Source organism: Salvelinus namaycush, unplaced genomic scaffold, assembly GCF_016432855.1.
Source record: "Salvelinus namaycush isolate Seneca unplaced genomic scaffold, SaNama_1.0 Scaffold60, whole genome shotgun sequence".
Lineage (NCBI taxonomy): Eukaryota > Metazoa > Chordata > Actinopteri > Salmoniformes > Salmonidae > Salvelinus > Salvelinus namaycush.
This window is the reverse complement of record NW_024061309.1, coordinates 247,363-271,938: the sequence shown is the minus strand read 5'-3', so window position 1 is coordinate 271,938 and position 24,576 is coordinate 247,363. Positions and strand designations below refer to the sequence as shown.

The window sequence follows — 24,576 nt, the reverse complement described above, 5'->3', positions numbered from 1 at the left end:
AATAAAGAAAAAAATTCATATCAATGGGAGTTTGTCAATCCAAACTTTAGATTAGTGCCAAATTATACATTAAATAAAGGTTATTATTGCCACCATAAAAGGTAAATGGAGGGTGTTTTTTTGTATCCATCATGCACAACATACGTGGAATTCCTAGTCTCCGGCAGCTTTTGGAACTACAGATCTGCGGTCAAGAACGTTGAGTTCCACAAAGTTTGCTGCTTCAGTGTCTTTAGACATTTTTGTCAGATGTTACTATGGAATACTGAAGTGTAATTACAGGAATTTCATAAGTGTCAAAGGCTTTTATTGACAATTACATGAAGTTGATGCAAAGAGTCAATATTTGCAGTGTTGACCCTTCTTTTTCAAGACCTCTGCAATCCGCCCTGGCATGCTGTCAATTAACTTCTGGGCCACATCCTGATTGAAGGCAGCCTATTCTTGCATAATCAATGCTTGGAGTTTGTCAGAATTTGTGGGGTTTTGTTTGTCCACGCGCCACTTGAGGATTGACCACAAGTTCTCAATGGGATTAAGGTCTCGGGAGTTTCCTGGCCATGGACCCAAAATATCAATGTTATGTTCCCCGAGCCACTTAGTTATCACTTTTGCCTTTTGGCAAGGTGCTCCATTATGCTGGAAAATGCATTGTTCATCACCAAACTGTTCCTGGATGGTTGGGAGAAGTTGCTCTCGGAGGATGTGTTGGTACCATCCTTTATTCATGGCTGTATTCTTAGGCAAAAGGGGGGATTCCCTTGGCTGAGAAGCAACCCCACACATGAATGGTCTCAGGATGCTTTACTGTTGGCATGACACAGGACTGACGGTAGCGCTCACCTTGTCTTCTCGGACAAGCTTTTTTCCGGATGCCCCAAACAATCGGAAAGGGGATTCATCAGAGAAAATGACTTTACCCCAGTCCTCAGCAGTCCAATCCCTGTACTTTTTTGCAGAATATCAGTCTGTCCCTGATGTTGTTCCTGGAGAGAAGTGGCTTCTTTGCTGCCCTTCTTGACACCAGGCCATCCTCCAAAAGTCTTTGCCTCACTGTGCGTGCAGATGCACTCACACCTGCCTGCTGCCATTCCTGAGCAAGCTGTGTACTGGTGGTGCCCTGATCCCGCAGCTGAATCAACTTTAGGAGACGGTCCTGGCGCTTGGACTTTCTTGGGCGCCCTGAAGCCTTCTTCACAACAATTGAACCGCTCTCCTTGAAGTTCTAGATGATCCGATAAATGGTTGATTTAGGTGCAATTTTACTGGCAGCAATATCCTTGCCTGTGAAGCCCTTTTTGTGCAAAGCAATGATGACGGCACCTGTTTCCTTGCAGGTAACCATGGCTGACAGAGGAAGAACAATGATTCCAAGCACCACCCTCCTTTTGAAGCTTCCAGTCTGTTATTCGAACTCAATCAGCATGACAGAGTGATCTCCAGCCTTGTCCTCATCAACACTCACACCTGTGTTAACGAGAGAATCACTGACATGATGTCAGCTGGTCCTTTTGTGCTAGGGCTGAAATGCAGTGGTAATGTTTTGGGGGGGATTCGGTTCATTTGCATGGCAAAGAGGGACTTTGCAATTAATTGAAATTCATCTGATCACTCTTCATAACATTCTGGAGTATATGCAAATTGCCATCATACAAACTGAGGCAGCAGACTTTGTGAAAATATATATTTGTGTCATTCTCAAAACTTTTGGCCACGACTGTACATTAGGGGAAAAAAACGTGCCATCAAGAACCTTAAAGGGTTCTTTGTCTGTCCCCATAGGAGAACTCTTTCAATAACCCCTTTAAGTTGCAGGTAGAACTCTTCTACATTGACCTCGAGTTTGATGAGGACCTGAGTATGGCCCGCGTCGACACCATCACCCCCCTCATACAACTTCTTCAGAGGTCAAGGAGAGACAGAAACTATCCCAACCCTGGATACAGGCTGACTTCACTACACAGTTTAAGATTGGCTTCATTTTGTCAGCCATTTTAAAGACAATTTGCTGATACTCCTCAGAGCTGCAGAGAGAAGGTCCTATATATGCAGCACGTATTCAATCCATATATTGAACAAACGTTTTGTGAAAATATTGTCCTTGCCATGAATTATCAGTTATCATCAAGTGTCTTTCTGTACAGACTGTACAGTGTTCAACAAAAATCAATATTAGGATTAATGAGCAAGCTAATTGTTTTGTTATCGTGATTTTGTGAGCACTAATCCGACTATTCTATTTTCCTCATGAAAGGTACATTTATCCATCTGAACATTCCAAAAGCCTGTTGCCTGTTTATAATCAAAATGAAATCATATCAAATTGTATTTGTCACATGCACCGAACACAACAGGTACCGAACACCTTACCGTGAAATGCTTATTTACAAGCTCTTAACCAACAATGCAGTTCAAGAAATAGAGTTAAGAAAATACTTACTAGTTAATTACAAATAAAAACAATAAAAGTACTGAGTCAATGTGCGGAGGTAAAGGTTAGTCGAGGTCATTTGTAAAGTGACTATGCGTAGATAATAAACAGCGAGTAGCAGCAGTGTAAAAACAAAGATAAGATTGTTCAGCAGTCTTATGACTTGGGGGTAGCAGCTGTTAAGGAGCCTTTTTGGACCTAGACTTGGCACTCTGGTACCGCTTGCCGGGCGGGGGCAGAGAAAACAGACTATGACTGGAGCATTTTTATAATGTCTGGTACCGTGTTTATAATGTCTGGTACCGTGTTTATAATGTCTGTTACCGTGTTTATAATGTCTGGTACCGTGTTTATAATGTCTGGTACCGTGTTTATAATGTCTGGTACCGTGTTTATAATGTCTGGTACCGTGTTTATAATGTCTGTTACCGTGTTTATAATGTCTGGTACCGTGTTTATAATGTCTGGTACCATGTTTATAATGTCTGTTACCGTGTTTATAATGTCTGGTACCGTGTTTATAATGTCTGGTACCGTGTTTATAATGTCTGGTACCGTGTTTATAATGTCTGGTACCGTGTTTATAATGTCTGTTACCGTGTTTATAATGTCTGGTACCGTGTTTATAATGTCTGTTACCGTGTTTATAATGTCTGGTACCGTGTTTATAATGTCTGGTACCGTGTTTATAATGTCTGGTACCGTGTTTATAATGTCTGTTACCGTGTTTATAATGTCTGGTACCGTGTTTATAATGTCTGTTACCGTGTTTATAATGTCTGGTACCGTGTTTATAATGTCTGAGGCCCTGTTTATAATGTCAATTACCGTGTTTATAATGTGAATTACCGTGTTTATAATGTGAATTACCGTGTTTATAATGTCTGGTACCGTGTTTATAATGTCTGGTACCGTGTTTATAATGTGAATTACCGTGCTTTTAATGTCTGAGACCCTGTTTATAATGTCAATTACCGTGTTTATAATGTCTGGTACTGTGTTTATAATGTCTGTTACCGTGTTTATAATGTCTGGTACCGTGTTTATAATGTGAATTACCGTGTTTATAATGTCTGGTACCGTGTTTATAATGTCTGGTACCGTGTTTATAATGTGAATTACCGTGTTTATAATGTCTGTTACCCTGTTTATAATGTCTGGTACCGTGTTTATAATGTGAATTACCGTGCGTTTAATGTCTGAGACCCTGTTTATAATGTCAATTACCGTGTTCATAATGTGAATTACCGTGTTTATAATGTCAATTACCATGTTTATAATGTGAATTACCATGTTTATAATGTCTGAGACCCTGTTTATAATGTGAATTACCATGTTTAAAATGTGAATTACCGTGTTTATAATGTGAATTACCGTGCTTTTAATGTCTGAGACCCTGTTTATAATGTCAATTACCGTGTTCATAATGTGAATTACCGTGTTTATAATGTCAATTACCATGTTTATAATGTGAATTACCATGTTTATAATGTCTGAGACCCTGTTTATAATGTGAATTACCATGTTTAAAATGTGAATTACCGTGTTTATAATGTGAATTACCGTGCTTTTAATGTCTGAGATCCTGTTTATAATGTCAATTACTGTGTTTATAATGTGAATTACCGTGTTTATAATGTCTATTACCGCGTCTATAATGTGAATTACCGTGTTTATAATGTGAATTACCGTGTTTATAATGTCTTGTACCGTGTTTATAATGTCTATTATCGTGTTTGTCATGTGAATTATCGTAATTTCACCACTAGAGGGGACGAGGGAACGCTAATCATTATGGAAGTGTATATCTGCATTTCTTTTGGGGGGGAAATGCAAATTGGCTAATGATAAATCAATATCATATTTTCTTTACTTTTTTCATGTATATATGCGCATAATCTCGGATAACCCAGGACTAAAATCTTGTGTAATTTGGTCAGATGATAGATTACCATTTATTTTCACGTCGTCTGGCCACATGAGATTATTGTGCGCATTATCTGGGACAAAATTCAAATGCAAAAAATCTGTTTTGTTGTATCCTGAGAACTTTGTTCTGAGTAATTTCCATCCAATCACCAAAGTGTTCTCTCTCAATTGTTACCATGGTTATGCTACCATCTTGCTTCTCCTATTTGTTTCTTATGGAGACATTTCAATTTGGGCGTGTTCATATAGGCCCCTTCCCCTGAGTGTAAAGGGTTAAAACTATCCTGTTGATGTTATGGATGATTATAATAGCTTAGTCTATGAATTGTGTAGTTACATTTCTCCATCCTCATCCCTCAGCTGGTCAGCAAAACAAAATGACCGCTTTGTTGGGGTGTCCGCTTTGATGTTGCTTGAATCCCAGATTGCTCCTTTAGTTAAAGTACAATATTTTTGTGGTATGAAAAGCTGTTTTCTGAGAAATAAGTCCACAGTCACAAAGGAAGTGTATGTAAGTCTACATGTTTTTAATCAATGATCAACATTTCACCATGAAAGTCATATTTTATGAAACACAGGAAATTGATAAGACTTTGGTCTTGTTTATTCAGCAACTTCTTTTCCCTGTAAGAAGAAAGAAATAACAGAATAGATCAGTATTAATAATGAACATGATAAATATATCAACACTTGGAAATAACAGAATGGATCAAGTATTTACGACTCTGTGCTCAGCTTGATTTTCGATTTTGAAGTACCAACTAAATTTGGATTATTTACCCTGTCCTGAAATGTGTTTCTCAGAGATCCTCAACATTTGAGTGATTGTAAAAGGTCAGTATTGACATCTGTGAAGAATGAATCATAGGTGGTGTTGATGTGGTCATGTTTGAACATCAATCAGGTGTAGGGTTAGCAGCACTTCTGTACCTTTCCGCTGTCGCGGCTCTTGGATCTGAGCTTGTTGACCTGAGTCTCAGCGATGTCAGCACGCTCCTCGGCCTCCTCCAGCTCATTCTGAACCTTCCTGAACTTAGACATGTGCTGGTTGGATGCTTCCTCCTGGGTAAAGAAAAGAGAGGGAGAGCCTAACATCAGTATTGAACGTTTGAAGCTTCAGGTAGCAATTTAATATATATTTCTTAAAGGAATTATGAGGGAGAAGGATGATACATGAGAGAAAGTGAGTGGTGGAACAGGGGATAAACTGCTGCTTCCAGGACCATGTGATCCAGGAGAGTCAGCACTACCACCAGACCAGCCCCCGGCACAAAGCTAAATAATATTCAACCCGCTCTACTTTAAATTGTTACACATAGGAAGAGGAGTCACTGTGCATACATTTCTTCAGAAATGACTTGCACTATCAACTGAGTCAATGTTGACTGATGTGCAGTACAACACTTCAACTAAACTGTCTAGACGTTTTGTAATGTCTACTAGGGAATGTAAGCTTTCAGAGGTTTTGACTAAGTCTGTGACTCACCGCTTCCTCAGCCTGCCTCTTGTAGGCCTTCACTTTCATCTGCAGCTTATCTACCAGGTCCTGAAGTCTGGCAACGTTCTTCTTATCCTCCTCAGTCTGTGGGAGAAGTTACAAGAATCAATAGTCCATAGTGTTAACACACAAACCAGTGTGCTTGAGTGTGTGAAGAATGCACTTTTTCTTACCTGGTAAGTGAGCTCCTTGACTCTGCGCTCATACTTGCGGACTCCCTTGACCGCGTCTACACCTCTTCTCTGCTCGGCCTCCACCTCAGACTCGAGCTCACGCACCTTTGTGGAAGAAATAAACGTAGGCATCTATGTGAGGTGGTGAAGTCAGACGTAACAAATCTTTGTAAAACAGAGGAATGTTCTTCTACTGGTCAAGAAGTGTTGTCTACTCCTATGAACTTTTACGATTTTAATTAAAGGGGTCTATAATAAAACAACGACATTTCATGATGTAGGTGGGTGATTCAGAGAAAAAGCCATGACACAATGCTCCTGTGTATTTTTATATGATCAAATACATTTCCAGCAATCTGTCTTTCAATCCACCCTGCTGTTAACTCACCCTGGACTCCAGTTTCTGGAGCTGCTTCTTGCCTCCCTTCATGGCCAGATTCTCAGCCTCATCCAGGCGGTGCTGCAGGTCCTTGACTGTGACCTCCAGGTTCTTCTTCATCCTCTCCAGGTGAGAGCTGGTGTCCTGCTCCTTCTTCAGCTCCTCAGCCATCATGGCCGCCTGGAATGGTAGTTAGTTTCATTTATGCACCAACTGGCACCAATCATAATGTCCCTCTGAGATCATCTGACCTCCTTTTTGAGATCTTTGTTTAACCAGCCCAGCTTCCATTGGCCTTTGGGGACAAATCTAGTTTATGTAATTGAGTAGATCATAAGGACTCACGTCAGTGATGGCCTTCTTGGCCTTCTCCTCTGCGTTCCTGGCCTCCTGGACGATGTCGTCCACCTCTCCCTGCACCTGAACCAGGTCAGTCTCCAGCTTTTTCTTGGTGTTCGCAAGGCTGGTGTTCTGAAGGAGGAAACAAGGCCATTTGTTTGACTCTCAAGATAACTTACAAGTCACAAGGCTGAAATTATGAAAATATAAATATAAAACTACGAAAATATTAAAGGTTTATCAATATTAAGCACTGTTGAATTATATATGTGTGTGTAATCGGTATGCTTGGTTGAGTTTCATTAGAAATGGCCTTTGACCCGTACCTGGGAGTGCAGCAGTCCGACGCGCTCGCTGGCGTCGACCAGCTCAGTCTCAGCAACTTTGCGTCCTCTCTCTGTCTGCTCCAGAGCAACTCTCAGCTCCTCGATTTCAGCCACCATCAGACCGTTTCTGCGCTCCACCATGGCTGCCTGCTCCTTCATGTCCTCTGCGGCGCGGACGGCATCATCAAGGTGCAATTGGGCATCCTGGGGTTCACAATGAATTAGGAATTGTGGAAGTAGGGGCGATATGATCGGTGAGAGAAATGTTAATGGGTAAAAATGTTCCTAATATCCCTACATTTCTACACTCTAATAATTAGTGGTGACTAGAGGAATCCTGGGTATCCTCAAGGAACCCCTAGAGTTCCTCAAGGAACCATTGCTAGTCAATGGTTCATATTTTCACATTTGGTTAGTTGAGGGGTTCTTGGATAAACCTTTAATGGTTGGATGCAGCAGCGGGTTCATGGAGGAACCCCTGGAGTGGAGGAAGACTTAGTAGGGGCTTTAAGATAGATTGTTTTGGGGCCAAACAGAGTACATTTAATTCATGTTCATCTGTTCTGTTGTATTGTCATCACATGTTAAGGTTGAACACGGACAGTTTTGTTGCTTCAATGAGGCCAGTGGAGGTGTATTCATTCCTCAAGAGCAAATCCCAAAGTTGGACTATTTACAACCTTACTATTTTTATATCATCAGCAATTTAAAAAAAAGAAGATTATATTAGAATATTCAATATGCATAAATATTCAAGAAACATTTTAATTTGCAGTATACAGGAATGACATTTGTGCTAACGGATGACAAAAAATAACCCTCCAATAAGCCACATCTCCAATCTGATAGGCTGCCACCTCTATAATATATTATTAAATAGGTTCAAAATGTAACCGCTCCAATCACAAAAAGGTTCCTGGTTTCAACTGGAAAGGTTCTGCTGGTGCGACAACCCAAAAGGTTCTTCCAGGCACCTTTACTTCTAAGAGTGTAATATCCCTACCTTCCTACAGTATATTAGTCCACTCCAATATCCCTACCTTCCTACAGTATATTAGTTCACTCCAATATCCCTACCTTCCTACAGTATATTAGTCCACTCCAATATCCCTACCTTCCTACAGTATTTTAGTCCACTCCAATATCCCTACAGTATATTAGTCCACTCTAATATCCCTACCTTCCTACAGTATATTAGTCGACTCGAGTACATTCCTCTGATCTATTATTTTCTACTGATTCACGAACACATCCCTCCCCATGTTCAGGTTTTTTAGCCTGATGTCCCAGTCCCTTTACCTTGTACTGTCCCTGGACGTTCCTCAGCTGTTTCTGGGCCTCAGCGGCCTGCCTGTTGGCGTGGCTCAGCTGAATCTCCATCTCGTTCAGGTCTCCCTCCATCTTCTTCTTCACCCTCAGGGCGTCATTCCTGCTCCTGACCTCAGAGTCCAGGGTGCTCTGCATGGAGTCAACCACCCTCTGGCTGTTCCTCTTGATCTGCTCCATCTCCTCGTCCTTCTCAGCGATCTTCCTGTCCACCTCACCCTTGATCTGGTTCAGCTCCAGCTGCACACGCAGAATCTTGGATTCCTCGTGCTCCAGTGTGCCCTGGACGAAGAGAAGCAGTCAGAAGAAGCAACCCTTCACTAAGCTGGGAGATGTATTCATAACATGACTAACTGAGCTAGCCAATGTACATGACCATATATTTTGAGAAAACAAGTTATGTGCCCTGGACAAGGAGAAGCAGTCAGTCAAATTGTGCTCAGTACATTTGGACGTGTTTAACACAAATAATTACAAACTGAATATATGACTACAATAAACACCGATAAAGGGAGCACTGGATTGTCAAACAGCTGTAGTTTGTACCTCCGCCTCCTCCAGAGCGGTCTGGATCTCAGACTTCTCTGTCTCCACGGTCTTCTTGGCCTTCTCCAGCTCATGGATGCTCTTGCCAGTCTCTCCGATCTGCTCAGTCAGGTCAGAGATCTCCTCTGCACACAAACACAGGAGCTGTTTAGACTCAGGAGATATTCAGTAGATATCACCAATGCACTGAAGTTTATCATGAATTATAATAACAGATAATTCAATAACAGTACTTCATACTGTCTTGCTAATCTAATTTCCCACCACATCATTGGGTTGTTCAAAGGAATACCAATTACAAGTTCCAAAAAATATATTTTAAACTTTACATGAACATTCTGAGATTGTTAAAAAGTAATTTTTATATAATATTAATGATTACAGTTGATTCCATTTTCAAACACTGGTCAAACATCGGACGAAAATAACTGCTGTCAAATGCTCACGTTGCAGGTTCTTGTTCTCCCTCTTCAGAGTCTCCAGATGATCCAGAGCCTCCTCGTATGAGTTCTTCATCTTGAAGAGTTCAGTGCTCATAGAGCGAGCCTCCTTCTGAGCTCCTTCCAGCTCAGCCTGACCCTCCTCATACTTCTGCTTCCAATCTGCCAGAACCTGGGGAAATCCATGGGATTTTCATTACAACTCATTGATGGAGAGTTTTGAATCAGAAATATGCTACAATTATACTACATCTGATCAAATAGCAGACAGGAAACATCACCCTAGAGTGATGTTTATAAATGTTCACCTTGTCAAAGTTCCTCTGCTTCTTGTCAAGGTTGGCGGCCATGGCGTTGGCTCTCTCAACGTCAATCATGAGGTCCTCCACCTCTCCCTGCAGTCTCTGCTTGGTCTTCTCCAGGGAGGCGCACTTTGAGTTGGTCGCCTCAATGGTCTCCTCAGCCTCCTGCAGACGCTGGGCCAGCTTCTTCCTGTTGGACAACAGAGGGTGGTGTTATGGTGAGTCATTTGTTGTGAAAGAAATGTTGCAGTACATATTGAAGTAACATTTTCTCAGATCCCCCTACCACCCTCACCATCCACACCGCTTATTTGAGTTATTGCAACTCACTTGGCCTCCTCCAGCTCCTCTGTGCGTTGGATGGCATCAGTTTCATACTTAGTCCTCCACTGAGCCACCTCACTGTTGGCCTTGGACATGCCGCGCTGCAGCTCTGCCTTGGCCTCCTGCTCCTCCTCAAACTGCTCTCTCAGGAGATCACAGTCATGGCGGGCAGACTGGACACCATGGGCCAGTGCGTTTTTAGCCTTTGAGAGAGAGAGAAAGAAAGACAAAGAGAGATTAGAGAGAGAGAGTAAAACAAATGATATTAGAAGTCTCTGAGGGTGGCGTAGAAACAGTCTATGTGTAGATAAAGCTTTAAACTGTGGTGGGTGGTTTCCATTTTGGGTGCCTTACCTTGACCTCCTCCTCAATCTGTCTCTTCAGCTCCTCCACCTGCTGGGTGAAGGCCTGTTTGCCTCTGGTCAGCTGAGACACCAGGGCTTCCTTCTCCTCCAGCTGGCGGCCAAACTCACCTGCAGGAATAGAGAGACATCTTGTTATGGGGACTCTGTTCTCTAAGATTGAACTTGTATTTTGAGGAATCGTAGTGCAGAAACTATGTGGACTGAATTTACAGCCCCCGATACATGTTATTGTGTACTACTGAGGTGAACTATATTGGTTTGTTGTTCATTGTTGAAGGTACCATTTTCTGTCAGGAGTCTGGCCCTCTGTCCGCTGATGTCGTTGACCTGGCGAGCATTCTCATCATTCTTAGTCTTGAGCTCACTCAGCTGGTCCTCAAGAGTACGGCACATCTTCTCCAGATTGCCCTGTTAGTGAAACATATGGGACTGTCAACTTCAGTTTATTGAATGGTAATTTAGCTGACCCTCCTCAACACTGCTCGACCAAAACATCACTACTCACCTTAGCCTTGGCGACAGCCTCCATGTTGCTGGAGAGGTCATCAATCTCCATCTTGTACTCGCTCTTCTCCTTCTCCAGCTTCTGCTTGACGCGTTGCAGGTTGTCGATCTGCTCCCCGAGCTCAGCCACACTGTCGGCCTGCTTCTTGCGCAGAGCGGCGGCTGTGGCCTCATGCTGCAGGGTGGACTCTTCAAGATCACGACGCAGCTTCTGGAACTCAGCCTCGCGCTTCTTGTTCATCTCAATCTGAGCAGCAGTGGCGCCTCCGGCCTCCTCCAGTCTCTCGCTGATCTCCTCAAGTTCCCTGGAGAGATCGGCCCTCTGCTTCTCAACCTTGGCCCTGGCAGCACGCTCAGCCTCAATTTCCTCCTCCAGCTCCTCAATACGGGCCTAAAACAGGGGGTAGGAGCAGGGGGATGAACACTACAATACAGTTGAAACAATTGAACCTCACTACATAATAATAGTATGTATTGTATATTTAGTATAAATGTGTTTATACATAGCCAGTTACACTAACATATTTACTATATTCATTAGACAGTGTCCCATTAGACAGCTGAGATCCTGTACTGTACCTGGAGTTCCTTGATCTTCTTCTGCAGCTGAGCTCCCAGAGACTGCTCATCCTCTATCTTGCTGAGGAGCTGGCTGGTCTCAAACTCCTTCCTAACAAACACAAACACGTTGTTTGCAAAGTTTGTTTTGGTTAGACAGTATAAAGGGAGCATATTTTACCATTCACTTTGCTTGTAAGAATCACATACAAAGTCTAATTCATAATCACAAGAATGAGCCAAGAAGAACCATTATGTTGATTAAGATGGCAAGGAATATGGTAGTAATTTATTTGTGTTTACTTCTTGATTTTCTCATCAGACTGCTGCTTGTCATTCTCCAGGTCCATTATGGACTCCTGGGCCAGTTTCAGATCTCCCTCCAGCTTTCTCTTGGATCTCTCAAGGTCCATACGGAGCTTCTTCTCTTGCTCCAGAGAACCCTCAAGCTACAAGATATAAACAGACATGTGTTGGTCAAATCTAAACAACTGAAGACAATAACATCTTACACACTATCATGGCCAAAATGTCAAACTCCACTCACGTCGTCCACTTGCTGTTCCAGCTTGGTCTTGGCCTTGGTCAGAGTGTTGACTTTGTCCTCCTCTGCCTGCAGGTCGTCCAGTGTCTGCTGGTGGGCCTCTTGGAGGGCTTTCTTCTCCTTGGTCAGCTTGGCAACACTCTCATCCATAGACGCCATCTCCTCTGTCAGGTTTTTAACCTGAAAACAGCCACAACAAAATGAGTCTTTGGTCACTTCACCATAAATTGGAGAATTAGTTACATTTATTAAAGAAATGTGTCAACAAGTACAGTACTATAGATTCAACACTAGATGGCACTGTACTCCATGCCAGTGTACTGAATGGAAATCAAAAAAACGAGTTGGTAGCAGAACATGCAATGAATGTGGGGAGAACACCACAACTGAAATTCCACTATTTTGTGTCTTAATTATTACTGAACCCACAAAAAGTACATTTCTGTTTTGAGTTGATTATTCTTTGGATTATTGTTTGGTTAGACTGTCTACGAGACCTTGTTTTCAGTTGCGTGCTTCTCCTTCTCCACTTTGGCCAAGGTGAGCTCCAGGTCATCAATGTCCTTCTTCAGCTCAGAGCACTCATCCTCCAGCTTCCTCTTCTTGGCAGTCAACTCAGCATTCATCTCCTCCTCATCCTCCAGCCTCTCAGTCGTCTCTTTGAGTTTGGCCTCCAGCTGGATCTTGCTCTTGATGAGCCCCTCACACCTTTCCTCAGCATCGTTCAGATTCTCTGAATCCTGGTTTCAGAACAGGAGAAAAAACCTGTGTTCTCACTTTGTGTATCAAAATATAGACTTGATTTAGTCAAATAAGTCAGAGCAAATCCATTTAAATGCATGACATATATAAATATATATCACAGGCCAAAAAGATCATCAAGGACTTCAACCGCCTGTTCACCCCGCTATCATCCAGAAGGCGGGGTCAGTACAGGTGTGTCAAAGCTGGGACCGAAAGACTGGAAAACAGCTTCTATCTCAAGGCCATCAGACTGTTAAATAGCCATCACTAGCCGGTTACTACCCGGTTACTCAACCCTGCACCTTAGAGGCTGCTGCCCTTTGTACATAGACATGGAATCACTGGTTACTCAACCCTGCACCTTAGAGGCTGCTGCCCTTTGTATATAGACATGGGATCACTGGTTACTCAACCCTGCACCTTAGAGGCTGCTGCCCTATGTACATAGACATGGAATCACTGGCCACTTTAATAATCGAACACTGGTCCATCCTTGAAAAGGAGTGCATGTTCCCCAAGTCTTGGGGGGAATATACTGTTTTACCCACTTCATATGTACAGTATATACTGTATTCTAGTCACCTGAGAGGCTGCTGCCCTATGTACATAGACATGGAACACTGTTTTACCCACTTCATATGTATATACTGTATTCTAGTCAGGGCCATCCTATTCAAGTATTGTTCATACGTGCTGATGTGTGTGCGATCGTGTCTGTGTACTTGTGTGTCTAAATGTGCTCTGATGAGGGTTGTTTCTCACTCACAGATGCGACTTGAAGCGCCAGGTCACTCCTCTCCTGCACCATGGCCACCATCTTCTCCTCCAACTCCTTCTTCTTGGCCAGAGCCTTGGCCAGGTCTGTCGTCATCTTCTCATAGTTCTCCTTCATGTTGGCCAGCTCCTTCTCAGTCTCAGCGCTCTGCAGCAGGGGCTTGATCTTGAAGTACAACTTCATCCATGGCCAGGTTTTCACATTCATGAATGAACGGATGTTGTACTGGATGGTGAAGACGGAATCTCTGGTCCACAGAAAGGATAGAGTGACATGGTGAGTGACATGGTGAGTGACACGGTGAGTGACACGGTGAGTGACACGGTGAGTGACACGGTGAGTGACACGGTGAGTGACATGCTTAAAGGTGTTTTTGGGGGGTTTTTTCCCTGTGGAAAACGATATCCCAAGTATAAATACAGTAAAGTACAAACACTAAATGGTAAAAATATATGTTTTGAAGAAAATTGTATTTTTTTTAATACAACTGCAAACTTCAAGGAGAGGCATTTCTAGTATTCCTTAACAGTAAAAAAAAACATCACTGGATGACGTATTTAAAGCTACATTCTGCGATTCGAAGAATAACAAAACACGGACCCCACCACTTTTTGCATACAGCTGAGGAATGGGGCTAGGGAAATATAATCCCTCTTAAATGTATAGACAGCGCTCTAGATGAAAGGACTGACAGGTGATGTTAAGATCATGAGGCATTTCATATTATTCCAGAATGAATGGGTAAATATCACTTAGTTAAATAACAATTGAACAGCTTGCTAAATCCCAAACTGCTACTTTAATAGAATGTTATAACATGTACCTTCTCATCCTGAACAACTCACAGCATATTCACTATGTAATCACTATACATTACATACAGGTGGTTGACAGAACAGTTTGCCAAGATGTCTACTCTTCCTCACCTCCTCTCCATCATCTTGGTGAACTCTCTCCTCATGAGGAATCCACGGCTGAGAGCCTGGACCATGCCGACCAGAGAGGCCAGCTTCTCATCTCTCATCTCCTCCAGGACACCCAGCAGACCGGCTTTGAAGAACACCTGACACAGGTTGACATGGTCAATTATGGAACCACAGTCAGGTGGTAACAGACAGAAAGGGGTGAATCAAAAGAGAGGAACAAAACCACTAGATCGATTTGAACAACATAAACATTGTAATCCTTACAAACAAACCATGGGATTGGTTGTTTATGAGCTGTAAGTTATTGTATAGCTGTAGATTAATAATGTACACTGATATAGATAACTGCAGACATACCATTCTGACATAATGCACAAAATAATTAATTGAGTATAATATTTTTTATAAACATTTTTAAGAAATAATAACAAGATGGATAGATCAACTGGAGAGACATTTAATGGTTAGAGTTTAAATGATCATTGAAGTTGTGTTTTAGTTGGCATCTCTTGCTGGGGGTATTTGACTGACCTTGGTGTGTCCAAACTTGTAGTCCTCGTGATTCACATCAATGGACCCAAGCAGCTTCTCAGAAGCCTTCTTGTTGTCCATGAACTGGCCCTCGGGGATGACGCTGGCATTCAGTACTTTGTACCTGAATCAGGAGAAATGTTTAACATATGTCAAGTTGTAATCGGTTTGGTTAAGCCTATTCTGATGCTGGGAAAACCCTCAGAGCAAATATTTATGTATGTGTGTGTGTGTGTGTGTGTGTGTGTGTGTGTGTGTGTGTGTGTGTGTGTGTGTGTGTGTGTGTGTGTGTGTGTGTGTGTGTGTGTGTGTGTGTGTGTGTGTGTGTGTGTGTGTGTTGTGTGTGTCTGTGTGTGTGTGTGTGTGTGTGTGTGTGTGTGTGTGTGTGTGTGTGTGTGTGTGTGTGTGTGTGTGTGTGTGTGTGTGTGTACCTCTGCTTGAAGTCAGCATAGATGATTCTGCTGGGGAAGCCCTTCCTGCAGATCCTAATACCCTCCAGAACACCATTACACCTGAGCTGGTGGATAACCAGGAAGTTCTCCATCAGACCTGCAAACACAAACCAAGTCTCTTTAAATACTCATAAACAGGTGAAAGATTGGTTCGTTAAGGTTACTAATATTGTACTGATAAGATGTCATATTTAACTCAATGTTTATTGTACCTGGAGTCTTTGACTCGTTGGGGATCAGGCAGCGTACAAAGTGAGGATGAGTGCTCCTCAAGTTGGTCATCAGCTTATGTAAGTTCTCCTGTAAGAGGGTTACAAACCTTGTTCTCAGAAATCATTTCTGATCATCACTACACCTTTTGAAGGACTGAATATCCCCATTTTAAAAGCTCACCCTGAACTGGGAGGACACAGTCTGCATGGAACCACCCTTCTTCTTGCCTCCTTTCTTGGTTGTATCTGTTGTAATGGAGAAAAGTTCAATATAAATGAGAGAATCTCAGGTTAACTTCACACTTATCTTAATGCAAATGCTGCCAATGAGATTGTGTAAAATAACACCTATTGTATGAGTAAATTAACCCAGTAAATCACCCAGAGAAATCGTGATACATTTAAAGCAGCAATCAGCAGTTGAAACAATAACAAAGCATGCTCCCTGCCCCTGTTTCAATAAAAACATGAGAGACGGGGCTGGAGAAATGTAACCACTCAAATGTATAGACAGAGCCATGTATTAAAGGACTGACCATCTTGTTTCCCTTTACTTTGTTTACAAACATTGGAGTAAAACAAGATCAAATTTGGGTTCTGATGGGGTACAACGGTTGAACTAAACTGATGTTCTTCAAGAATGAATGGTACATATCTTAAAAGTCCACAAATGGATGTAGCAACTGCAGATTGACCCTTTAAAGAAAATGGGACTGAGTTGTAACTATTTCTTCATTAAATCTTTTGATGTGCTGCTAGTCTTACCCTCAGGTGGGGCAGCGACGTACAGGGTCGCCATCAGTTTGACTGAGGATTTCCCGTACAGCTGAAGAACAGAGTCGTTCAGGGGGTCCTTGTTCTTCTCCAGCCAGCCAGTGATGTTGTAGTCCACAGTGCCGGCGTAGTGAACCAGGGAGAAGTGGGCCTCTGCCTTGCCTTTGGCTGGCTTGGGCTTCTCAAACGCCTTGGTTTTGCCAAGATGCTGGGCGTACAGCTTGTCCTTGAAGGTAGTGTCTGAAGACTTGGGGAACATGCACTCCTCTTCAAGGATGGAGAAGATGCCCAATGGCTTTATGAAAAGAGATGTACATCAAATTAGTGATATTTACATTTAGGATCACATTTATTCTTTCAGCAAACATGCTATTATCAGAGTATCTTCATTTAGGGGCCCATAATAGAAAACATTTTGAGTTCTCAACAGTCAGATACGTTGTACCATGTGATAATATCTCACACATCACTCCATTTGAGCTTTGCTGTTGAGGTCCATTATAATCCTGACAGACAGCTTACCTTCTCAATAAGCTCAATGCAGGCAGCCAAGTCCATGCCGAAGTCAATGAAGGCCCAGACGATTCCCTCCTTCTTGTACTCCTCTTGTTCCAGGACGAACATGGTGTGGTTGAAAAACTGTTGCAGTTTCTCATTGGTGAAGTTGATGCACAGCTGCTCCATGCTGTTGTACTGTTGATGGAATTTCAGAAGGGATCATTTCATCATCATACAAGGCTGTAATCCCTCTCAATCACAACTCATTGTCTTGTTCTGGTCTCAGACTCACATCAAAGATCTCAAACCCAGCAATGTCGAGCACACCGATATAGAACTGTCTTGGATTCTTGGTGTCCAACATCTCGTTGATACGGATGACCATCCACAAGAACATCCTCTCGTAGATGGACTTGGCCAGAGCCGAGACTGAGTTATTAACCTGCAATGATAATACCTCTAATGAATACATGAGATGTTGACCATGTCAAGTGATGAGGTGAAAAGAGCTTTGGGGAAAACAACATCACTCTTCAAAACAAGCAATGCACTCATCACCAAAAGATGTATGGTGCTCAGAAGATGGTAGAAGCCGTGTTTGGCCGCCTTACCTGAGGCACAGTCTGTCCCTTGGTCACATACTCATTGCCGACCTTCACTCTGGGGTAGCACAGAGCCTTCAGCATCTCAGCTGAGTTCAGGCCCACCAGGTAGGCGATTTTATCAGCCACTGGAGAGAGAACCAACATCAACAGACTCAGAAACACAAGATCACTTGTTTCTGATGTCACACTGACAAAAGGTTTTGGACAAGTTGTTTTGGGGGCTACGTTTTGATATGAACCCACATCCAACAGTTTAAAGCATTTCTGGAGGTTGGAATTTGGTCTCCATAAATTATCTCCTGCCGGACTTTGATGAGGCTCTGTCTGTCTTACGTGGCGTATATCTATGAGTGGGACTGGGAATGGGACTAATGTCTACATGTTGTATATCTATGATTGGGACTGGGAATGGGACTAATGTCTACATATTGTATATCTATGATTGGGACTGGGAATGGGACAAATGATTACATATTGTATATCTATGATTGGGACTGGGAATGGGACTAATGTTTACATATTGTATATCTATTAGTGGGACTGGGAATGGGACTAATGATTACATATTGTATATCTATGATTGGGACTGGGAATGGGACTAATGTTTACATATTCTATATCTATGATTGGGACTGGGAATGGGACTAATGTTTACATATTGTATATCTATTAGTGGGACTGGGAATGGGACTAATGTTTACATATTGTATATCTATTAGTGGGACTGGGAATGGGACTAATGATTACATATTGTATATCTATGAGTGGGACAGGGATTGAGACTAATGATTACATATTGTATATCTATGATTGGGACTGGGAATGGGACTAATGATTACATATTGTATATCTATGAGTGGGACTGGGAATGGGACTAATGATTACATATTGTATATCTATGAGTGGGACTGGGAATGGGACTAATGATTACATATTGTATATCTATGAGTGGGACTGGGAATGGGACTAATGTTTACATATTGTATGAGTGGACTCACCCTCTGTGCCGTCTGGCTCGGCCTGCTCCTCACGCTGCTTCTGCTTGAATTTCAAGTTGCCATGGTGCAGTACAGCTCCTGTCAGCTTGTAGATGTTCATCTTTTCATCATTACTGAAGCCCAGGACTGTAATGGCATCCTGGCATTAGACAGGAAGTACAATAGTGATGAACTGAACGGTAGTTATCTCACATACAGTACACTACAGTTCTGTTCTGTCAGCAGAACAAATGGGATGGATCCATTTGACTGGCTTCTCAGATCCACGTGATTACACTTGGCCAACACTGGTTGATGACAGCACAAAATGAATTTTAGACTAGAGATTGACACGGGAACAGGACTCCCGCGGGTTTTTGCGGGTCCTGCGGGATTCTGTCAGGAATGGTAGTGGAGGTCTAGAATCAAGTTCGGACAGGGTCAACAGTCCACAGGAGCTGGCTGAACATGTATAGTTATAAAACATCGTTTTTTGGGGATGGAAATATGTCATGTGTAGAGCATTTCATGAAAATAAACTTTTAAAAAAACGAAATACATTGTAATTTCCCCCTCCCCTTCTGTCGGTTCACCCTCGCCGCTCACTCCAGTTGTAGCCGGTCACAACGCTACCTCAGATGCCAGTTTACGTTAGTAGGCTAAATGACGAAGCCTTTAGTAGAGGAATTGCAACATCTTGTTGCCGCCAAGGACCCATCACTAACAATATTAACATTAGAGCCAAGGAAAGAGAGATGTTTTAGTTCAATTTGATGGGCTTGTCTCTGACAATGACGGAACCTAGTACATGGCTTGTAAAAAAAATAAATGCTGCGGTGTAATGAAATACGCTAACGTTACCAACAAGAAAGCGGGACAAATAGCTGCTCTACTCCCAACAACTTTATCGTCAAGCCTGATTGTTCGTGTATTTAACTAAACCCGTAACGTATGAGGTGAAGAGTGAAATAAAAAGGTATTGACTTATGCAGTAATGCCCGCTCAGGTTTATTTTTTATGTCCATGTTGTAAATGTTATTGTGTTGTAAATATTCATATGCGGCAGTGCTCAGCTGTAGGTTACTGTGGTCTGTCCTCATCCTCCAGCTTTAATTCATTTAGATTTAGGTAGTTTAGAATATGTTCTTATCCAGGGCGATTTAGGCCTACAGTCAGTGCATTTAACTAAGATTAGGTAAGACAACCACATATCACAGTCGCGTATTGCATTACTGAAATGATTTAGCATACTTCCTAAACAAACACAATAGCCTACATACTGTATTTCTGTGCGCAAAAAATGAGCACTGGACGGAGCAAGAGTGATTTTTTTTTTATCCGGAAGAGACAGGAAAGTTCAAGGGTTGTAGAACTGTTGCTGGATTAGGGCAGTACAGGAAAAAACATTGACAGGACAAGATGGGAAAGGAATGAATTTTCACTCCCGTGTCAACCTCTATTTTACACAGCTCCACAGGGACTTAGTGACACTCTCTTGTGTATGTCTTACATGTACAGTGTGTGCCTCAAGGTGAAGTGTGAAGGCATGAAGAGTTCTTTGAGGCACATGCCTAACTAACAATAAGGCAAAACAAAATACATGAAAATTCCCAGCTGCCACCAAGTTGGAATTGCACAGTGCATTCAGTGTGTACGGTGGTCCTACCCATTCCATATCTAGAATATGATGAACCCTTTGTTTGACTCACGTCTGTGGCATCCAGCTCTTCCTTGTCGTTGATGCTGGCCACAGTGATCTGGCCCTGGCTGCACATGGGGAAGTCGTAGGGGTTGGTGGTGATGAGCGCCATTTCTATGGACAACAGAGAATGTCTTGTCAGTTAAATCTCTTAGATTTCTGCTGTTCTACCTTTACAGTTTCTCTCTCTCTCCTTTACTCAGTCGATGGACTCAAGTATTTTATATCATGGTTAGGGTTTCAAAGCTATCGGCGGTAATTTACCAAAGTTACCGTAATTTTGGCAATTAACAGAAAATCTATGGCAACATATCGTAACTTTGATAATTCATTTTTTAATAACTTTAAAAAAATGTATTCATCTTATATTACAATTCTTCAAATTATTTACTTTTGTTTAACAACTGCCCCCAGCTTGATGCCTTAACATTGACAACAAACACATATAATAAAACCGAATGTGTAAAATAATAAAATAAATGATATTTCATGCTGAAACCCTTATTAAACACCAATGGTATTCATTAAGTTGATGGTTCATATCTAGGATAATGTTTTACAGCTTCGTCATTCTATTTTAAATCATAGTATTAGGTTACTTAATATATTGGACATGTGATAATGCCACACAGAGGGTCAGAGATAATAACAGACCTCTGGGATCATCTGAAATACCCCAAAGGGCCACTGGATGTCGTATGATAGATTACATCAAATCCTTGAAAGATACTTTCACAATACTTATCAGAGTGCATTACTTGATACATCTTCCCCAAAGACCTGACTCATATCTAGATGCCTTGTTACGTTGGATGTACTCATTGTAATAGTATTAATAGTGTGGACAATGAATTCCACAGATGGGGGTGGGAATAATTTATCCTGTAACTCTACTTTGCCTTACCAACAACCTCAGGTTTGTGATTGGTCATCATCTGGAAGAAGATGTGGTAGCCTCTCTCATCGGGAAGCTGGAAGGACACTCTGGACTTCTCTAGCAGGTCTGAGAGAGAAAGAAAGAGAGATTGACACAAAGAGAGAGAGAGAGAGAGAGAGAGAGAGAGAGAGAGAGAGAGAGAGAGAGAGAGACAGAGAGAGAGAGAGACAGAGACAGAGAGAGAGTGAACATTAAATAAGATTATCTCCCCCAAAAATCTGTGTGAATTTAGTAAAGAATTGAGAAACAATCAAAATCAACTCACAGGTCTCAATGTCAGCTTTAGCCAGTTTGCTACCTTGGAAGTGAATCCTGATGAATTTACCCTAAAGTAGAGCACGGGGGTTAGAAAGAGGATAACTAAATACATCTAACATTTTACTTTGATAGACTCCTTTAAATGTTACAATTTGTCGAACATCTATTGATATAACAAATGGGAAATACTGAAATACATTTGTCTAATATTAGATCACTTTCACAGTATGCCCTTCATACTTACAAAGCGAGACGAGTTGTCGTTCCTCACTGTCTTGGCATTACCGTAAGACTCCAGCAGAGGGTTAGCAGCAATGATCTGATCCTCAAGAGACCCCTGATTGAGACAAACACAAGTTGCTCAGAAACTGGTAAAGTAGTAAAGTTAGTTATTCTCGATTGCTTGAACACAGCCCACCAAACTGAAATGTGTTAGAAAGGTACAACCTACCTGCATTTTGCCTGGCTCTGCTTCCTTCTTGGCACCAGACACTGCAATGGTGGCAAAGTACTGGATGACACGCTTGGTGTTTACAGTCTTTCCTGCACCGGATTCTCCACTGGTTATTAATATGACAGAGAAACAGGGGTTTTAGTAACATGTTTGAATGTCAGATTGACTTACACTAAGAAATAGCCTTGAAAAATACACTGTTTTCCTACATAAATTAACAAGTATCCCCACTCATCGACTCATTTCTATGCATAGCCTAATCCATTCATAATGTCATGTATTTTAATCATACCCAAGTGACACAACATATTGCAGTAGAAACCCTTTCTCAAATGAGATTTTAGTAAACAACTTACGTAATCAGGACGGACTGGTTCTCCTGGTCTGTAACAAAACAACATATTGATTATCATACTCAAGCAACATTATGGGGACATTATTGAATTCATAGCATCATCATGGATTTCATTTTGAAACATTTTCCATTCAAGGCCAGTGAAATCAGATATTACCAGTAAACTGTTCTAACGTAGACTAGAAAATAGCAGATACCTCTCTAAAGCACATTTTAACTTCCATCCATCCATCCATCCATCCATCCATCCATCCATCCATCCATCCATCCATCCATCCATCCATCCATCCATCCATCCATCCATCCATCCATCCATCCATCCATCCATCCATCCATCCATCCATTAGAGCTCATACCAATCTGCATGAACTGAAAGGCGTTGTCAGAGACGGAGAAGATATGGGGTGGAGCCTCCATCCTCTTCTTCCCTCTGTAGGCGTTAACAACCTCCATGTCGTACACAGGAAGCCACTTGTAGGGATTCACCGTGGCACAGAACAGCCCAGAGTAGGTCTGGATGAAAGAGATTAAATTAGGGGATTAGAAAAATCAGCTTGACGTTTACCTGGATTTATGTGAGGATGTGGGTGTACTATGGCATAGTAATGTAGGTCTACTGTATTGGTATGTTTTGGTGTCTACCATTACTTTATGTGTAGTACTGTATGAGTGTGTATGTTTATACAGGTATCTTACATAGATCATCCATGCTGCATAACGCTCTTTGAGGTTATACAACACAGAGGCTTCATTCAGGTAGGTCATCATGGCCATGTCCTCAATCTTGTCGTACTTAGGGGGGTTCATCTCATAGACATCTGCTTCTTTGAACTCTTTTCCTTCCTGAAACAGTCAGAAATCTAGATTATACACAGATCAAACTGGACAGGACTGAATGCTTTAAAAAACAAATCTTTAAATAAAACTGCATCCCCCCCATCTAATCCAACTACTTTGTTATCAACCACTGACGACTACATGGTGATACTTAACTAGTCAATATAGAACATTCTATTTAATTAGCAGGGATAAAAGGATGTGTTTGAAGGTTATATTCTGCTTACAAAAAAACAAAGAAATGCTTATTAATCAATCTTTTTTTACTTATTTAATTTTTTACAATTGGCATGATAAAAAATGAAAAAAGTGTGTCTGCACAATCTTCAATTCTTTTCAAATCAGGCTTACCTCTTTAGTGCCGTTAGGATTCGTGACTGTTACAGTACACTTTCCATTGGCCCTGGCAGTGACCAAACCCTTAAGGTAAAGCTCCTTGGTGTCTGCGACATAGCAGGCGTTCTTTGAATCAAAGGGTGCGGTTTGTGCCTCCATCCTCTCCTTCTCAGGCTTACGGAGGTATATGGCAGCCTTGCCGTAGATCTGCATCTCCGCGTCCGTACTCATGGTGACGGATCACTAGGAAAGAGACGAAACAAGAAACATGATTGACTCTGTGGTGCTTCCTCCACAGTCAACAGAGTTGTGAGTGGCATCTCTCACAGAACATTTGTCACTTTTCTTATGAAGACTCAAACTATGTCTCACCTTGTTTTTCCCCTTCTACAGATGAATTTGTACTTCTTGGAGAACCCTGGGAAACATTAGGTTGTTGTGAATACGCACAAATCTAAAGCTATTTCATTTAGCCCCCGAAGAGGTAGAAAACATTTAGAATGGTATAATTCAACACAATCATTACAGCCTTGTCCAATTCAGCTACAGGTGCTACTGGTGACTTTCATTTTCCTGGTGACAACTCACTTAACTACACATTCTGACAAGAATTCAAATAAATACCTCTGAAAACCCAGTTATATTATGAACCAACCCCTCAATTTACAAACAGCAGGAGCACCACTTTTGACCGTAAATGAAAGTTACAGATTTGAATAGAAAACACATTTAAAGTTAAACACAATAAATAAATAAAACATTTTAAATCAATGCCACTTGATTGCATATTGATTGCATAAACCCGACCCTTAATAAAATCTAACAAGACGCATGTAAGATTCTGAGCACACAAAATGTTGGCAAATGTAAACATGTGAAGAGGTGGAGAGTCTTACCACAGAGGAAGAAGGTGTCTGACTTAAGGATGCTGGGACTTCAGCCTGCTTATATCTGGTTGAAACTGACAACCAAGCAAAAGTTAATTATGGACCACTCTGGTAAAGGAAATGGATTGGATGAGAGACCTACGTATTTCTGTGTCTCACTAGCGCCACCAGCTCCCACGATGAACCATACTCCCATTACATTACTTTTTAATGAAATATTTGTTTCTGAATTGAATTTCACTGAATTGACGTAAATTAGATCAAATCAAATGTTATTTGTCACATGCGCCAAATACAACAGGACCTTACAGTGAAATGCTTACTTACAAGCCCTT

General features: G+C 41.7%; 1 protein-coding gene across 1 annotated transcript; it reads right to left on the bottom strand.

Annotated features, from left to right (window-relative positions):
• Positions 1-4,865: 4,865 nt before the first annotated feature.
• LOC120042023 (myosin heavy chain, fast skeletal muscle-like) lies at positions 4,866-23,768 on the bottom strand. Its single transcript, XM_038986914.1, has 40 exons — positions 23,727-23,768; positions 23,370-23,597; positions 22,878-23,024; positions 22,538-22,694; positions 22,183-22,210; positions 21,824-21,932; positions 21,617-21,709; positions 21,380-21,440; positions 21,082-21,180; positions 20,188-20,291; positions 18,500-18,638; positions 17,508-17,626; positions 17,189-17,338; positions 16,921-17,091; positions 16,378-16,693; positions 15,806-15,870; positions 15,625-15,712; positions 15,392-15,509; positions 14,961-15,084; positions 14,430-14,566; positions 13,495-13,750; positions 12,482-12,724; positions 11,988-12,164; positions 11,744-11,889; positions 11,462-11,552; positions 10,884-11,273; positions 10,660-10,786; positions 10,368-10,486; positions 10,020-10,216; positions 9,696-9,879; positions 9,394-9,559; positions 8,948-9,072; positions 8,375-8,683; positions 7,076-7,279; positions 6,756-6,881; positions 6,420-6,590; positions 6,032-6,136; positions 5,847-5,942; positions 5,291-5,422; positions 4,866-4,984 (listed from the first exon to the last, which is right to left on the bottom strand). The coding sequence occupies exons 2-40, from the start codon at positions 23,583-23,585 to the stop codon at positions 4,964-4,966; spliced, it is 5,826 nt and encodes a 1,941-aa protein (XP_038842842.1). The 5' UTR covers positions 23,586-23,597; positions 23,727-23,768; the 3' UTR covers positions 4,866-4,963.
• Positions 23,769-24,576: the final 808 nt, after the last annotated feature.

What these genes read in the sequence shown, in the direction of transcription:
- LOC120042023 (XM_038986914.1), bottom strand. Translation starts at nt 23,585, where the DNA reads ATGAGTACGGACGCGGAGATGCAGATCTACGGCAAGGCTGCCATATAC. An exon ending in ATCCTAACGGCACTAAAGAG is followed by an intron (nt 23,025 to 23,369) that starts GTAAGCCTGATT and finishes TGACTGTTTCAG; the next exon opens with GAAGGAAAAGAGTTCAAAGA. An exon ending in AGAGCCGCGACAGCGGAAAG is followed by an intron (nt 4,985 to 5,290) that starts GTACAGAAGTGC and finishes TTCTTCTTACAG; the next exon opens with GGAAAAGAAGTTGCTGAATA.